Source organism: Mercenaria mercenaria, chromosome 4 (genome assembly GCF_021730395.1).
Source record: "Mercenaria mercenaria strain notata chromosome 4, MADL_Memer_1, whole genome shotgun sequence".
In the NCBI taxonomy this organism is placed as follows: domain Eukaryota; kingdom Metazoa; phylum Mollusca; class Bivalvia; order Venerida; family Veneridae; genus Mercenaria; species Mercenaria mercenaria.
The window spans coordinates 5185239-5204455 of NC_069364.1; the positions used below are offsets into that span (position 1 = coordinate 5185239).

General features: G+C 38.2%; 1 protein-coding gene across 5 annotated transcripts in view; it reads left to right on the forward strand.

Annotated features, from left to right (window-relative positions):
• The window catches only part of LOC123550875 (uncharacterized), a 54583-nt gene extending 45998 nt beyond the window's left edge, over window positions 1-8585 (forward strand). For 3 of the 5 annotated variants that reach the window (XM_045339337.2, XM_053540237.1, XM_045339338.2), the window contains exons 7-8: window positions 1200-1549; window positions 3229-3680. In XM_045339337.2, coding sequence (XP_045195272.2) covers window positions 1200-1549; window positions 3229-3504 — 626 coding nt within the window. In that variant the 3' untranslated portion in view covers window positions 3505-3680. Of the gene's footprint in view, window positions 1-1199; window positions 1550-3228; window positions 3681-8116 lie in introns of those variants that run through there. The other 2 variants (XR_008370463.1, XR_008370462.1) reach the window with 2 other exon arrangements.
• Window positions 8586-19217: the final 10632 nt, after the last annotated feature.

Consider the following 19217-nt stretch of genomic DNA (forward strand, 5'->3'; position numbering starts at 1 on the left):
CGCAGTCTGGTCAGGATCCATGCTGTTCACTAACGGTTTCTCTAATTGCAATAGACTTTGAAAGCGAACAGCATGGATCCTGACCAGAGTGCACGCAGGCTGGTCTGGATCCATGCTGGTCGCAAACCCACTATGTTGGTTTTCTCATGGCGCGGCTCATTTTATACTTGCTTGCTGTCTAGTAGCTTATAATAAGATGCAGTGCTGTTCTTTACAGCTTATCAGGAAAAGGGAATTCTTTTTGTTACCTGCATTTTGTGTAACATATTTTCTTATACGACTTGATGCATTGAATGAATTTTCAAAAAGATTTTCAGCTCAACTTTTCGAAGTATATGCATAGCTTTTGCTCCCACCCATTCATGGACGTCCGCAATCTAAAAGTTCTTTATGTATTTCAGTAACCTCTTTTAGGAATGGATTGAAACTGCATATATGTGACCATGCTTATTAGTTGACATACATTGTACAGGTTCCATAACTCTGATTTGGGGTTTTACAAAATTATGCTCCTTTTTCAAACTTTGTATTCATTTACTTAACTTGATTTAGGCAAACGTCAAGCATTAGGGACTCCTCCTGACAGCTCTTGTTTAAAAATGAGACCATTTAGTTTCCAACCATTTCAGCCCATAGCTTCCAAACTGCACAGGATGATTGCCTATCATCAATCAGTGAACCTTATCATTTCTAAAACCAGAAGTTTAGATGTCGAAGTCCAAGCAACCCCCCCAAAAAAGAAAAAAAAATCTGATTTAAACAGCCAATCAATGGCTCTCAAGCTTTATAAAATGATTACAAGTGGTCCTTACATGCATGAGACATATTAGTTACTGTAGAAAGACTGGTCATACGGTTTTTAACCCTTACCCTGTTAAATTTCTGTAATGAACTTGGACAGTACCATTAACTGTTAAAAGGGGTGCTTAACAAAAAGATACTAACTGAATGGCGAACAGTGCAGACCATGATCAGACTGCATGGATGTGCAGGCTGATCTTGGTCTGTACTGGTCGCAAATGCAGAATCTCCTGCCACCAGCAGGTTAAGGGTTAAACTAAATAAGAGTTTTTGCATAAGTGGATGACCCTAATGTTTTGAAGTAGGACAAAGTTCATGGTCATTCAAGACTGAAAATGGTTTCTGATAAATGTCCTACAACTGTCAAACATCATTAAACTTTTGTGCTGTTTTTGTAGCCCTCGCAAGTCCGGTTTTGTTCTCTGCTGCTAAACCAATGCCTGCTATAGAGGAAAACCTTCCAGACCCTTCTGAACGTCTTCTGTTCAACACCAACCAGAAAGACAGTCCAGCAACTCCTGTATTCCGTACGCCTGGAATCAAACAAATCCTTACAAACACCAGTGGTAAGGAACATGAATCCAGTAAATTTCATTCAAGCAAGCGACCTGTGAATGTTGGTCTGTTCAAGTCAGATGAAAAGGAAACATGGAAACCAGGATTTAAGGAAGAGGTTGATGTACCAGACCCGATGGCATGTATTAATGATGGTGAACCAGTTGAACCAGAGCTCACTTATAGCCTTGAGGTGGGTTTATAAGCAAAACACTATGACATTTGAGTAAACATACCAAATAGAACTTTTAAACATAAAAATATGCTAGTGGGACACCTATGGCCAAATGATAACGGTCTCTGACTGAATCAAAATGTAACATTCATAACCTACAGTATCTATCTAGTTATATTTGCCAGAGTAAAGATTTGAACCTGCATTGTCATGGCAACAATGCCTTGCAGAACTGTACCTGGTGCAGTACACAGCAACTCTCCATCCCCGTGACACACCCACAGTGGCATACTACACAGCAACTCTCTACCCCCTCCCTGACACACGCACAGTACACAGCAACAATGCCCCCTCAATGACACACACAATACACAGCAACTCTGCCCCCGTAACATATGCACAGTACACCAACTCTCCACCCCCTCTGTGACATGCACAGTACACACCAACTCTCCACCCACGTGACAGATGCACAGTACACACCAACTCTCCACCCCCTCTGTGACACGCACAGTACACAGCAACTCTCCACCCCTTTGACACATGCACAGTACACAGCAACTCTCCGCCCCTCTGTGACACATGCACAGTACACAGCAACTCTCCGCCCCATCCGTGACTAGCACAGTACACAGCAAATCTCAGCTCCCTCTGTGACACGCACAGTACACAGCAACTCTCCACCCCATAACACATACACAGTACACAGCAAATCTCAGCTCCCTCTGTGACACGCAGAGTACACAGCAACTCTCTGCCCCGCTGTGACAGGTGCACAGTACACAGCAACTATCCGCCCCCTCTGTGACACGCACAGTACATAGCAACTCTCCACTCCCTGTGACACATGCACAGTACACAGCAACTCTCCGCCCCCTCCATGACTAGCACAGTACACAGCAACTCTCCACTCCCCGTGACACATGCACAGTACACAGCAAATCTCAGCTCCCTCTGTGACACGCACAGTACACAGCAACTCTCCACCCCCTTGACACATACACAGTACGCAACAACTCTTCGCCCTCTCCGTGACACGCACACAACAACTCTCAGCCCCCTCCATGACACAAGCACTAAGAATAAATCATAACATCACTGGTTGGTTAACATATTTGTGATAACAACTCAGGTTTTAAGTATGGGAACATTTAATTGCTACCACATTGCATAAATAACAGATTATTTATTTTGAATCTACATCAACATGACAACAGCAGCATCAAAAATCAGATGAATGCCAAGTTGCTGAGATTTCCATTAGAAATGATATACTTCATTTACGCAAGGTTTTCATTATTTAACAGGAGTGCATTTTCGCTGTCATCTGATTACTGTTGCAGGGTGCCAGGAGGGCCTTCACGAGTGTTTATTTCTGCACCATATATAAAACCATTTTATAAGTAAGGAAGCAGTTTTGTTATATATTTATGTTGTTTCACATGCTGTCCAGGTCGATGGTTTTACCCAGATGCCAGCCCATGCTGAAATCATGCATAGGGGGCTTCTGGGGTCCTTCTCTACCATCAAAGCTGGGAAGTTGCTATATGACCTTTAAATGTGTCAATGCAACGTTAAACCCAACAAAAACAAAACATGCTGTCCAAGATCTCTTTATCTGTCTCTGTTTAATTATGTCAATAAGCTTTTTGATGTTTTACTGTATTTGTTTCATAGAATGTACTATTTATATTCAGGCACTGGCAGATATGACTGGTGTATTTAAAATCCATCCTGTCAGAAAGTCTCCCACACATGCCATTCATGTAAAGCCATTCACAGCGCATGCAGATGTTGTCATTGACAACAAAGAAAATGCCACACCACCAGAACCTGAAATGCTTATAGATCGGATTAGCAAAGTAAACATAAGACAAGAATCTCAGCTTGCAAAAGACTTTGTACCAAAGCACACGGCAGTAAATGAAATGCCACCATCACCAAAATTATTCGGCAGTTACGACTTTTTGTGAAATAAAGTGGCATGAAAGTGCTATTGACATATCTGTTATTTCCAAAGTGGAAGAGAAGGATGAAATAAACTAGCATTGGTGAATAATATTGAAAAGTAATTTCTTGTTAAATGTGAATTCCACTGGCTATCTTTCACTGAAATATTTTATATTTCTATATAAAGTTTGCATACAGAGCTACATTCAAAATTTAATATCGTTTAGTAACAGTTATGTGTTTAAAAACAGTCAGTTTTCAGCTCACCTGAGCCAAAGGCTCATAGTGAGCTTTTGTGACCGCTCAATGTCCGTCGTGTGACGTGTGTCGTGCGTCCATCAACATTTTCTAAAAAAAATCTTCTTGAAAACCACTGGGCAGAATTACACCAAACTTCACAGGACTGATCCTTGGGTGGCCCCCTTTCAAAATTGTTCAAAGAATCAAAAGGAAAAACTTAAAAAATTTTCTTGTCCAAAACTGCAAGGCATAGAGCCTTGATATTTGGCATATGACATTATCTAATATCCTCTATGAAGATTGTTCAAATTGTGCCCCTGGGGTGAAAAGAGGCCCGGCCCTGGGGGTCCCAAATTTACATAGACTTGTATAGGAAAAAACTTTGAAAATCTTCTGTCTGAAACTGCAAGACCTAGGCCTTTGATATTTGGTATGAAGCATTGCCTTGTGGTCCTCTATCAAGACTTTTCAAATCATGCCCCTGGGGTGAATAGAAACCCTGCCTCGGGGTGTCTTAAGTGTACATAGACGTATATAGGAAAAAACTTTAAAAACTTCTTGCCTGAAACTGCAAGGCTTTTGATATTTAGTATGTTTCATTGCCTTGAGGTCCTGTACCAAAATTTTTCAAATTATGCCCCTGGGGTGAAAAGAGGCCCTGCCCTGGGGATCCCCAATTTAACATAGACTTATATTGGGGGGGGATCTTTTCTGAAAGTTTAAGGCCTAGGCCTTTGATATTTGGCATGTAGCGTTGCCTAGTGAATCTCTAAAAAGATTGTTCAAATTATGCCCCTAGGGTGAAAAAGAGGCCCCACCTTGGGGGTCACTTTTTATATTAGTTATATAGAAATAAATAATTCAAATACTTAAAAATTATCAGATCATATTTCCAAGACTGTTTAATTATAATTGCCTGATGACCCCAAGTGATTAGAAGTCACTTGACTGTGACCTTGACCTACTGACCTACATTTTTAGCTCGACTATTCAAAGAATAGTCTAGCTATTCTACTCACCCTGGCGTCGGCTTCAGCGTCACACCTTGGTTAAGTTTTTGCATGCAAGTACATACAGCTATCATTTAAAGGCATATAGCTTTGAAACTTATTCATTCTTTTTCTAGGTCAATTACCAACCTCACTGGGTCAAGTTCCATAACTCTAACATGTATTTTGAGCAAATTATGCCCCCTTTTGGACTTAGAAAATTCTGGTTAAAGTTTTACATGCAAGTTACTATCTCCAAAACTAATGCAGATATTGAATTGAAACTTCACATGTGTCTTCGGGGTTATTAAACTGGTTGATAGCACCAAGTCCCATAACTCTGACCTTCATTTTGGCCAAATTATGCCCCCTTTTGTACTTAGAAAATTTTGGTTAAAGTTTTGCGAGCTAGTACATACAGCTATTACTAAAAGGCATATAGATTTGAAACTTATTTTTTCTTTTTCTAGATCAATTACCTACCTCACTGGGTCAAGTCCCATAACTCTGACATGTATTTTGGCCAAATTATGCCCCCTTTTGGACTTAGAAAATTCTGGTTAAAGTTTTGCGTGCAAGTACATACAGCTATTACTAAAAGGCATATTGATTCGAAACTTATTTTTTCTTTTTCTAGATCAATTACCTACCTCATTGGCTCAAGTCCCGTAACTCTGACATGTATTTTGAGCAAATTATGCCCTCTTTTGGACTTAGAAAATCCTGGTTAAAGTTTTGCGTGCAAGTACATACAGCTATTACTAAAAGGCATATTGATTTGAAACTTATTTTTTCTTTTTCTAGATCAATTACCTACCTCACTGGGTCAAGTCCGATAACCCTGATATGTATTTTGAGCAAATTATGCCCCCTTTTGGACTTAGAAAATCCTGGTTAAAGTTTTACATGCAAGTAACTATCTCCAAAACTAATGCAGATATTAAATTGAAACTTCACATGTGTCTTAGGGGTTATAAAACTAGTTGATAGAATCAAGTCCCATAACTCTGACATGTATTTTTGGCAAATTATGCCCCCATTTGGACTTAGAAAATCCTGGTTAAAGTTTTACGTGCATGTACATACAGCTATTACCAAAAGGCATATAGCTTTGAAACTTATTTATTCTTTTTCTAGGTCAGTTACCAACCTTACTGGGTCAAGTTCCATAACTCTTAACATGTATTTTGAGCAAATTATGCCCCCTTTTGGACTTCTGGTTTAAGTTTTGCGTGCAAGTTACTATCTCCGAAACTAATGCAGATATGGAATTGAAACTTAACATCTTTCTTCGGGGTTATTAAACTGGTTGATAGCATCAAGTCACGTAACTCTGATATGCATTTTGGTCAAATTATGTCCTGTTTTGAACTTAAAACTCTTTCGATATTTAACATTTTGGGTAATAATTTCCTGCTTCTGTGACAATATTTCGAATAGTCGAGCTTGGCTGTCTTACGGACAGCTCTTGTTGTTTTTTAAGATACAGCCTTGAAATTTGGATGGCATGTACAGTTTTGCACACCCATCTTAAAACTGACTTTCAGTGACCATGAATTTGACCTACTGACCTACTTTCTAATATTTTAGCGTGGGTTTGCAATTTGAAACATTGACTCATATAATACAGGTGAGCAATTCAGGGTCATCATGACCCTCTTGTTTAGTGATAGTACACATTTATGCTGTGTTTATCTATACATGTATACAGTGTGTACTATTTTTAGCTCGCCTGAGCCAAAGGCTCAGAGTGAGCTATTGTGACCACTCACCGTCAGGCATCCATCCGCACTTTCCTTTAAACAACATCTCCTCCTTAAACACCAAGCCAGTTTTGATGAAACTTCACAGGGATGATCCTTGGACTGTCTTCTTTAAAGATTGTTCAAAGAATGAATTCTGTACAGAACTCTTGTTCAAAACCACCAGGCCTAGGGCTTTGATATTTGGTATGTTACATCATCTAGTGTTTCTCTACCAAGATTGTTAAAATTATCCCCCTCGGGTCAAATATGGCCCCGCTCCGGGCTTTGATATTTATTTTGTAGCATCATCTAGTGGGCCTCTACCAAGATTGTTCAAATTATTCCCCTTGGGTGAAAAGAGGCCTCGCCACGGGGTTCCCTAGTTTTACATAAACATATATATATATGAAAAAAACTTTAAAAATCTTCTTCCCTGAAACTGCAAGGCCTATGCTTTTGATATTTAGTATGTTGCATTGCCTAGTGGTCTACTACCAAAATTGTTCAAATTATGCCCCTGTGATGAAAGAGGCCTTACCCTGGGGTCCCAAGTTTTACATAGGCTTATATAGGAAAAAGACTTCAAAAATCTTCTTGTCTGAAAGTCTAAGGCCTATGCCTTTGATATTTTGTATGTATCATTGCCTAGTTGATCTCTAACAAGATTGTTTGAAATACGCCCCTTGGGTGAAAAGAGGCCCTGCCCCATGGGTCACTTGATACAGGAGTTATATAGGAAAAAAATACTTAAAAAATTATCTGATCATATTTCCTAGACTGTTTAATTATATTTATCTGATAACCCCAGTTAATACGGGTCACCCGACTGTGACCTTGACCTACTGACCTACTTTCTTGTTTTTAGCTCAACCTGAGCAATGCTCAGGTGAGTTTTTGTGATTGCTCGATGTCCGGCGTCTGTCTGTCGTCTGTCAACATTTAGCTTGTGTATGCGATAGAGGCTGTATTTTTCAACTGATCTTCATGAAATTTTGCAAGAATGATTACCTTGATAAAATCAAGGCCAAGTTTGAAAATGGGTCATCTGGGATCAAAAACTAGGTCACTAAGTCAAATCAAAGAAAAACCTTGTGTATGCGATAGAGGCTGTATTTTTCAGTTGATCTTCATTAATGTTGGTCAGAATGATGACCTTGATAAAATCTAGGCCAAGTTCGAAAATGGGTCATCTAGGTTCAAAAACTAGGTCACTAGGTCAAATAAAATAAAAAACACCTTGTATATGCGATAGAGGCTGTATTTTTCAACTGATCTTCATGAAATTTTGTCAGAATAATTGCCTTGATGAAATCTAGGCCAAATTCGAAAATGGGTCATCTGTGATCAAAACTAGGTCACTAGTCAAATTAAAGAAAAACCTTGTGTATGCAATAGGGACTGCATTTTACACCAGATCTTCATAACATTTGATCAGAATGTTTGTCTGGATAAAATCTAGGTCAAGTTTGAATATGGATCATCTGGGGTCAAAAACTAGGTCACCAGGTCAAATTAAAGAAAAACCTTGTGTTGGCAATAGTGGCTGCATATTACACTGGATTTTTATAAAATTTAGAATGATTGCCTTGATGAAATCTAGGCCAAGTTCAAATATGGGTCATTTGGGAAACATGTTTACACTATTATGATGTGTTTTTCAGGTGAGTGACCTAGGGCCATCTTGGCCCTCTTGTCTTCATTGAATTTTTGCTGCAGGTGTCCATGATTATGGAGAGGGTCTCTGATTTTGTTTTTCTCATTAATACACAAAACTGTATTGGATTATGGATGTTCAAGTGTCATATTGATGGCTTCAGCAAGATGAATGTTCTCTACTTCAGTTGTTTACAGAAATGATGTCAGATTTCAGCCCATGACATTACACAGGAATTGACAAAAGGGCACAAAAGATGCATTTATGTTTTGGGCAGTTTTTGACGTCAAGAATATGTCATTATGTAATATTTAAAGACACATAAACACTTGACAATTGTTTTGCCATTTGCTGAATTTATACCGCATAAAGACGCCCGACGTTGCTATAGTGACAGTGGATTTTGCATTAGTGCAATTTGTATCATGTTGTCTTTTGGATTATATACAAAATATATCAAAGTATCACTTTGGAAATTTTTATTCTAATAACCTTATAAATAAATAAGTTGTAAGACTTTTCCGGATACTTTGAACACACATCGTAAGATAGCATCTAATCCCACTCACTGACTCAGCTAGTATATTTACTGAAAGTTCATGCCATTGTTCAGGTTTTTAAGCTCACCTGTCACAAAGTGACAAGGTGAGCTTTTGTGATCGCACGGTGTCCGTCGTCCGTGCGTGCGTGCGTTCGTAAACTTTTGCTTGTGACCACTCTAGAGGTCACATTTTTCATGGGATCTTTATGAAAGTTGGTCAGAATGTTCATCTTGATGATATCTAGGTCAAGTTCGAAACTGGGTCACGTGCCATCAAAAACTAGTTCAGTAGATCAAAAATAGAAAAACCTTGTGACCTCTCTAGAGGCCATATATTTCACAAGAACTTCATGAAAATTGGTCAGAACGTTCACCTTGATAATATCTAGGTCAAGTTTGAAACTGGGTCACGTGCCTTCAAAAACTAGGTCAGTAGGTCTAAAAATAGAAAACCTTGTGACCTCTCTAGAGGCCATATATTTCACAAGATCTTCATGAAAATTGGTCAGGACGTTCACCTTGATGATATCTAGGTCAAGCTCGAAACTGGGTCACGTGCCATCAAAAAGTAGGTCAGTAGGTCTAAAAATAGAAAAACCTTGTGACCTCTCTAGAGGCCATATTTTTCATGGGATCTGTATGAAAGTTGGTCTGAATGTTCATCTTGATAATATCTAGGTCAGGTTCAAAACTGGGTCACGTGCCATCAAAAACTAGGTCAGTAGGTCTAAAAATAGAAAAACCTTGTGACCTCTCTAGAGGCCATATATTTCACAAGATCTTCATGAAAATTGGTCAAAACCTTCACCTTGATGATATCTAGGTCAAGTTCGAAACTGGGTCACGTGCCATCAAAAACTAGGTCAGTAGGTCAAATAATAGAAAAACCTTGTGACCTGTCTAGAGGCCATTTTTTTCATGGGATCTGTATGAAAGTTGGTCTGCAGGGGTTTTTTTTACGACTGGGGGAAGAGGCCCCAGCCTGTCATTGGAGGAAGAAAATAGCGCGCGACGAGCAGTTTTGGGGGAATTTTTCACTCAGGGGGGAATTTACAATTATGCATAATAAACACTTTAAACTATGTTTTTATTACATATTCTTGCAACTTTTAGCAACTATACATACTGTCACTTAGCAATAGATGGACTTGCACTAATGTTCACTTATCATTCTAACAAGGTGGGTGGGGAGAGTTGAAATGCTCAAATCATTAAATATTTAAAGGTCACATGCTTTTATTCACAAAAAATGCTTTAAAATAAGAGTTGCTTTTGCAAGAGTCATCATATTATTATTAAATGCATACTTTTGTTGGCTTTTTATTTCAATTGTACTAGAAAATCTTGTAAGAAAGGATAAAAAAAGTCCGAAAATCACGATCGCGAAAACGTGTGACAAATATGAAAAAACGAAAGCAAACATTAAAAATTCTTGATTAAATACCCGTTTTAAATTTCATCTTTTCACCAGAACTATTCCATACTTATAATATCTGATTACTTAAAACATTTATATTTTATTTTGCTCTAGTGAAATACCTCGGCAAAGATAATAAATTTGCGTAACGGCCGACCGGCTTATTTAATCGAATCAAGCACATAAAATAATTACTTTAAATTAACAACACATATTGCACAATACAGCATAAGCTGTTACCTCTAATTAACAAGAGGTACAAACACGATAATCTGACGCTGCATTGTTTATCAATCATCTATATTACATACTGATGATAACCACGTGTCAGTCGGCACGTGGCGTGATTGACATCTGTCAGTAGCTAATTAACATACGACGCTCCGCCTACTGTCATACTTACGCTGGTGTCGACAAACAGTATGAAATTCACTGGGATTTTGATTTACAAGGGGCAGAGCTTTCGAACTCGTTACGCATCAAAGAGTATTACCGCGAAACAAGCAGATGCCCACGGTATATTATGTGCGGGTCAGATACGAGTTTTTATCGATTTTCGCTGGTCAAAACCGGAACCTCGGGTTCACTGAACGCTCTTCTAACATTTTTGAGTCGGCTAAACGCTGTCAAGCGTTTGACGAGTCCTTGCTATCGCACGATTTCTCATTCTTAAATGGCCTCACAACACAGCGAAGTGATGTAGTTCCATTGGATTGTCTCTAATTTCAAAGAGTTCATTGATCGAATGAAGTTCATTTATGTCAATCCTATTTGCTATGACCAATATACGATGTAATCTGTCATATTTATGACTTGTAATTGTGCAATACTCGAATAAAGCCACGTATTTTCTTCCGCGGTAACTCATTAAGCATAAACACGCATAACGATTCTGCGGGATTTGGTAATACATTTGCGCATATGATTATGGTAACGAATTTTATGCCCTTTTGTCACAAAATAGCAAATATGATGTTCACAAATTCAAATAAAAACTGCATATTAACTTATTAGCCAAATTATCCATTTGTTACCCTGTCCGTTTCAAAAAATAATCTTTTAAATCATTGCGCAAATAACAAATTTATTGTGCTGTGCATTTTATGAATTGCGCAGACTTACAAAGCTTGCGTAACATCCAGCGAAAGACAATTCGCGGATGAATCCTAACTACATTCTGGACACTTCTCGGCGAACACGCGTGACCTGTTTATAACAATGCTTCTACGACTTTGCGTGGGTTGAATTCTGTAGTCAGTAAACGGATAAATTATCGGAAGAAGAAGCTCTTACTGGTTTGTTTAGTTACTACTGATATTAAAAATGATATCAATTCTTATTATTCGAGAAATAAACAAATCGGCGAAACATTAAATTGTATTTTCTTGTAGTTTTTGAAATCGAAAGTAGATCGTCTATGTTAGAGTGCTTTGACGAAACAAAACAATTTTTTTTTTATGAAATGATTTAAATAATTTCAACGTAAACTTCAATGTCAGATACTGCCAATTGCTGCTAAACTGTCTTCATATCATCACAATTTGTAAAACATATTGTTGAAACTGGAGATTTTGGCAGTATAAAAGAAAGTGTAATAATATCCTATAATATTTTGGGTAAATATCGAGCTGTGTTATGAAATTTAAACATTAAAGTAACAGACATGATAGATATTATTGTAACAGAAATGATTCTAGAATTTATTTTTATAATACATACATAGAATCAATATCAGACTTATATTCTAGTGCTGAGGCAATATTGTAATACTAAAAAGAATCTAGGTAATATTTAGAAATTGAAACATAAAATTTTCAGTTAGAAATCGCACCAAAGGCTGTATCAAGGGTCTACATTTTCAAAATTTCCTTGTGGTGATACCCCAAACCATATTTGCAGGAGGGGGTATCCTCCCACACCCTCCCCCCATATTGCCACTTTACAGTTTGATACATTTGCCCTTTACCACCTGCCACAATGCCCATTTCAAAATCTGACTGCAGTTCAAAGCGGGAATGAACACCCCTCCTCACACCCACCCTGCTACCGACAACGTAAAAATGGCTCAAACATTTTTTCAGCCCAGTCTGGGCCTGTCTGTCTACATGAATCAAAACGGATAATTGAAAGTACATAGACTTGGGGACTACTGACATGGTTTTGAAGGGGTTAACAGGTCTGAAATAGAATAAATGATGGTTTTTAAACTAAAAAAGAACTGCATTTATTAATATTGGTTATCTTTTCCCAAATTGGTAGCTAGTCCGAGTAACTTCTCTTAGTTTCGAATGCGCAATTTTCCTGTCAGTGTAAACATTCATGACACTATATATTGACACAGCAACATTTACATATCTTTAAACGCAAAAGTAAGTATAAATTCACATCCCTTATAATATGATTGAACAATACCTAGCGTGTGACACGGTTATTGCCAGGCCCCTTATCTGTAAAATATCTGAACAGTTCTTTCGTCCATCCATTACAAATTGTATGTGGCAATCCGCGCTATAAAATTTCAATATATAAATTTTCATATTCAAATTTTATCATGTGCGAATATATACCAGCCGATAATTGCCTGTTTTGGTAATGCCGGAGGCAAGTGTTTACTGGAAAAATGTTTATAGTCATGTGCAGTATCTTAGTGTCACCTGTCAAATTGTAGTTTGTACTTTCAACATTTTTATTTTTGCGAACCACTCTTCAATTTTAGAGAAATATATTGGGTTTAAATACTTGTATAATGTCAATCAAAGTTTTACTAGGCATCGATTGAATGTCCATTTCATCTATTGTAACAAAATCTCTGTTCAGTTGGGGAAAAAAACTAAAACCAAACTGAAACTGGTAGACTATACTACCAGTACATCAATCATTAGCCGACTCTCAGGCCCTTCAGGCCTTTGATTCTACTATTTCTAAAGGTTTTCACACCCATTGAAAATTGTGAAAGACCGTCTGCAATTGTGAACGGGTCCGATATTCGGTCGGGAAAAGCGCTGGGAGTAATCTCCATTGCTTTGTTTACGATTTCGGAGGGGGAAATTTCGGACGTAGGGGAATTTCGACTGCGGTAGGGGAAATCCTTGGCTGTGGGGGAAATCCTTGGCTGGGGGACGAGGCCGATATTCGGCCTCTGCTATAGAATAAAAAAAAACCCTGGTCTGAATGTTCATCTTGATGACTTCTAGGTCATCTTCGAAACTGGGTCATGTGCGGTCAAAAACAAGGTCAGTAGGTCTAAAAATAGAAAAACCTTGTGACCTCTCTAGAGGCTATATATTTCATCAGATCTTCATGAAAATTGGTCAGAATGTTCACCTTGATGATATCTAAGCCAAGTTCGAAAGTGGGTCACATGCCATCAAAAACTAGGTCAATAGGTCAAATAATAGAAAAACCTTGTGATCTCTCTAGAGGCCATATTTTTCATGGGATCTGTATGAAAGCTGGTCTGAATGCTCATCTTGATGATATCTAGATCAAGTCCGAAAGTGGGTCACGTGCCTTCAAAGACTAGGTCAGTAGGTCAAATAATAGAAAAACCTTGTGACCTCTCTAAAGGCCATATTTTTCATGGGATCTGTATGAAAATTGGTCTGAATGTTCATCTTGATGATATCTAGTTAAAATTCAAAACAGGGTAATGTGCCGTCAAAAACTAGGTCAGTAGATCTAAAAATAGAAATACCTTGTGACCTCTTTAGAGGCCATACTTGTGAATGGATCTCCATAAAAATTGGTCAGAATGTTCACCTTGATGATATCTAGGTCAACTTTGAAACTGGGTCACGTGCCATAAAAAACTAGGTCAGTAGGTCAAATAATAAAAAAACCTTGTGACCTCTCTAAAGGCCATACTTTTCATGGGATCTGTATGAAAGTTGGTCTGAATGTTCATCTGGATGATATCTAGGTCAAGTTTGAAACTGGGTCAACTGTGGTCATAAACTAGGTCATAGGTCTAAAATTATTAAAATCTATTGACCTCTCTAGAGGCCATATTTTTCAATGGATCTTCATGAAAATTGATCTGAATGTTCACCTTGATGATATCTAGGTCATTTTGAAACTGGGTTAGGTGCAGTCAAAAACAAGGCCAGTAGTTATAAAAATAGAAAAACCTTGTGACCTCTCTAGAGGCCATATTTTTCATGAGATCTTCATGAAAATTAGTGAGAATGTTCACCTTGATGATATCTAGGTCAAGTTCGAAAGTGGGTCACGTGCCTTCAAAGACTAGGTCAGTAGGTCAATAATAGAAAAACCTTGTGACCTCTCTAAAGGCCATAATTTTCATGGGATCTGTATGAAAATTGGTCTGAATGTTCATCTTGATGATATCTAGTTAAAATTCGAAACAGGGTAATGTGCCGTCAAAAACTAGGTCAGTAGATCTAAAAATAGAAATACCTTGTGACCTCTTTAGAGGCCATACTTGTGAATGGATCTCCATAAAAATTGGTCAGAATGTTCACCTTGATGATATCTAGGTCAACTTTGAAACTGGGTCACGTGCCTTAAAAAACTAGGTCAGTAGGTCAAATAATAAAAAAAACCTTGTGACCTCTCTAAAGGCCATACTTTTCATGGGATCTGTATGAAAGTTGGTCTGAATGTTCATCTGGATGATATCTAGGTCAAGTTTGAAACTGGGTCAACTGTGGTCATAAACTAGGTCATAGGTCTAAAATTATTAAAATCTCTTGACCTCTCTAGAGGCCATATTTTTCAATGGATCTTCATGAAAATTGATCTGAATGTTCACCTTGATGATATCTAGGTCATTTTGAAACTGGGTTAGGTGCAGTCAAAAACTAGGCCAGTAGTTATAAAAATAGAAAAACCTTGTGACCTCTCTAGAGGCCATATTTTTCATGAGATCTTCATGAAAATTAGTGAGAATGTTCACCTTGATGATATCTAGGTCAAGTTTGAAACTGGGTCACGTACCTTCGAAAACTAGGTCAATAGGTCAAATGATAGAAAAACCTTGTGACCTCTCTAGAGACCATATTTTTCAATGGATCTTCATGAAAATTGGTCAGAATTTTTATCTTGATAATATCTAGGTCAAGTTCAAAACTGGGTCACATGAGCTCAAAAACTAGGTCACTATGTCAAATAATAGAAAAAACGATGTCATACTCAAAACTGGGTCATGTGGGAAGAGGTGAGCGATTCAGGACCATCATGGTCCTCTTGGTTTATTAGCTTTTGTGACCTCTCAATGTCAGTCATCAGCTGTCGGTCGTGTGTCTGTCATCATTTTCTAAAAAAATCTTCTTCTTGAAAACCACTGGGCAGAATTACACCAAACTTCACAGGAATGATCCTTAGGTGGTCCTCTTTCAAAATTGTTCAAAGAAATTTATTCCATGCAGAACACTGGTTGCTATGGCAACCGAAAGGAAAAAGTTTAAAAATCTTCTTGTCCAAAACCACAAGACGTAGAGCCTTGATATTTGGCATGTGACATCATCTTATGGTCCACTACCAAGAATTTGCAAATTGTGCCCCTGGGGTGAAAAGAGGCCCAGCCCGGGGGGTCACAAGTTTTACATAGACTTATGTAGGAAAAAACTTTAAAAATCTTCTTATCTAAAACCAAAAGACCTAGAACTTTGATATTTGGTATGTAGCATTGCCTTGTGGTCCTTATACCAAAGTTGTTCAAATTATTACCCTTGGGTGAAAAGAGGCCCCGCCTCGGGGTGCCTCAAGTTTAACATAGACTTGTATTGGAAAAAACTTTAAAAATCTTCTTGTCTGAAACTGGAAGACATAGGCCTTTGATGTTTTGTATGTAGCATTGCCTTTTGGTCCTTTGTAAAGATTGTTCAAATTATGTCCCTAGGGTGAAAAGAGGCCCTACATTGGGTTTTCAAGTTTTACATAGACTTATTTAGGAGAAAACTTTTTAAAAATTTCTTGTCTGAACCTGCAAGGCCTAGGCTTTTGATGTTTGGTGTGTTGCATTGCCTTGTGGTCCTGTACCAAAATTATTCAAATTATTACCGTAGGGTGAAAAGAGGCCCTGCCCGGGGTTCAACATAGACTTACATTGGGAAAAAAAATAAAAATCTTCTTGTACACAAGTTCAAGGCCTAGGCCTTTGCTATTTGGTATGTATCATTGCCTTGTGGACCTCTAACAGGATTGTTCAAATTATGCCCCTGGGGTGAAAAGAGGCCCCACCCTGGTGGTCACTTGTTATATTAGTTATATAGGAAAAATAGTTTTAAAGAATTTCAGATCATATTTCCAAGAATGTTTGATTATATTTACCGGATGTACCCAAGTGATTACATGTCACCTTACTGTGACCTTTACCTACTTTCTTGTTTTTTGAGATACGGCCTTGAAATTTGGATGACATGTAGTTTTGCATACCGATCTTAAAACTGACTTTCTGTGACCATGAATGTGATCAACTGACCTACTTTCTAATATTTTAGCATCAGTTTGCCATTTGAAACATGTGGCTCGTGTTACTCAGGTGAGCGATTCAGGGGCATCATGACCCTCTTGTAACCCTAATGCATTGTACTGTTAATACACATGAACTTGTTAGTTTTATGTTTACATAAACTATACGAAGTATTTTTTCATGTTTGTGCCCACCCCCCACGAGTCCATCCATCCAAAGTTCGTGATGCACCTAGCTCAAAAAGTATTTGATATAGATTCATGAAACCTTGCATATGTGCAGTCTGGTCAGGATCCATACTGTTTGCTAACGGTTTCTCTTAGTGCAATAAGGTTTGAAAGGGAACAGTATAGATCCTGTCCAGACATATATGCAGGCTGATCTGGATCCATGCTTGTCGCAAATGCACTATGTGGGTTTTAAATGGTGTGGCTTATTTATTATTATTATATTGTCTTCCTCCCAAATTTATGAGGAGGAAGATGTGTAGGAAGTACTTTTTCATGAAGTTACTGAAAACATAGATTTCAGTGAGATGGGGACAGTTTTCCCTGTATGGCTCTTCGAAAACTCCTCAGAATCTTGAAGCAAGCATTCAAAGGGATTTGAAAGGCATGTCTCTTGGATGACTTGCAAGTCCTACCAAAGTATAGTTACCCGATTCAAGGTACGAAACTAAGGTCTGCAAGCTTGGGTCATCATATATATTCAGTCCTGAAATTTTAGCTAGAAGTTCCTCCGTTTGTGTGTCAAAGTTTCCACATTTTACTTTTTCTGCTGTGCATGTGACTTGTGCCATACCAAGTGCAATACCATTGTTTATCATTTAGTTCTTAGTCAATTTAAAACATAGAATGTCACAATGTTTTTCATTTAAACAGGAGATAACTATGAGGTGGTTTTGCATCATCGAAATCTTAGACCTGAAATACTGTAAAAGCAGAAATTTTCGCAAGGGTTTAATTTTTGCTATACTACCAGTGTTTTCTGTAATTTGCATATTAATACCATGTTCACAGGCCATAAATGGCTTATTACAAATAAATATTTAAAATTCTTCTGAATAATTATTATGTCTCCCTCAGGAGACATATTGTTTTTGCCCTGTCCGTCCGTCCGTACGTACGTCACACTTCATTTCCGAGCAATAACTGGAGAACCATTTGACCTAGAACCTTCAAACTTCATAGGGTTGTAGGGCTGCTATTGTTTTTGGGGTCACTCCGTCAAAGGTCAAGGTCACAGGGGCCTGAACATTGAAAACCATTTCCGATCAATAACTGGAGAACCATTTGACCAGAACTTCAAACTTAATGAGGGTTGAGGTGATGCTATAGATTTTTGGGGTCACTCTGTCAAAGGTCAAGGTCACAGGGGCCTGAACATTGAAAACCATTTCCGATCAATAACTTGAGAACCACTTGACCCAGAATGTTGAAACTTAAGAGGATGATTGGTCATGCAGAGTAGATGACCCCTAATGATTTAAGGGTCACTCTGTTAAAGGTCAAGGCCACAGGGGCCTGAACATGGAAAACCATTTCCAATCAATAACTTGAGAACCTCTCGACCCAGAATGTTGAAACTTCATAGGATGATTGTTCATGCAGAGTAAATGACCCCTATTGTTTTTGGGGTCACTCCGTTAAAGGTCAAGGTCACAGAGGCCTGAACATTGATAACCAGTTCCGATCAATAACTTTAGAACCACTTGACCCAGAATGTTGAAACTTCATAGGATGATTGAACATGCAGAGTAGATGACCCCTATTGATTTTGGGGTCAGTTTATTAAAGGTCAAGGTCACAGTGGCCTGTTCATGTAAAATCATTTTTTGGAAATAACTTGAGAACCACTTGACCTACAATGTTGAAACTTAATAGGATGATTGGACATGCAGAGTAGATGACCCCTATTTATTTTGAGGTCACTTGATCAAAGGTCAAGGTCACAGGAGCCTGAACAGTGACTTGAGAACCACTAGGCCAAGAGTGTTGAAATTTAGCGGGATGACTGGACATGCCAAGTAGATGATCCCTATTGCAGCCAACCATCAGTGTCTCTTTGACTTTCACTCCTGACCCCTATTGACTTCTTGCCTATAGGACTTTGCATTGGGGGAGACATGCGCTTTTTTACAAAAGCATTTTCTTGTTATTATGTTTGTCATCAGATTTTGCTTAAGCATAAGCGTTTTTGATGAAAAGACAGGACAGAAGTCAATATTCAACAAGAGGGCCATGAAGGCCCTGTATCGCTCACCTGACCTATTGACCTATAGATCATCAAGATTAACATTCTGACCAAGTTTCATTAAGATATGGTCATAACTGTGGCCTCTAAAGTGTTAACTAGCTTTTCCTTTGATTTGACCCCGTGACCTAGTTTTTGACCCAGATTCGAACTTGACCTAAAGATCATCAAGATTAACATTCTAAGTTTCATGAAGATACAGTCATAAATGTGGCTTCTAGAGTGTTAACAAGCTTTTCCTTTGATTTGACCTAGTGACCTAGTTTTTGACCCCAACTGACCGAGATTTGAACTTAGCCTATAGATCATCAAGATTTACATTCTGACAAGTTTCATTAAGACATGGTCATAAATGTGGCCTCTACAGTGAAAACTAGCTTTTGATTTGACCTGGTGACCTAGTTTTTGATCCTACATGACCCAGATTCAAACTGGACCTTGAGATCATCCAGATTAACATTCTT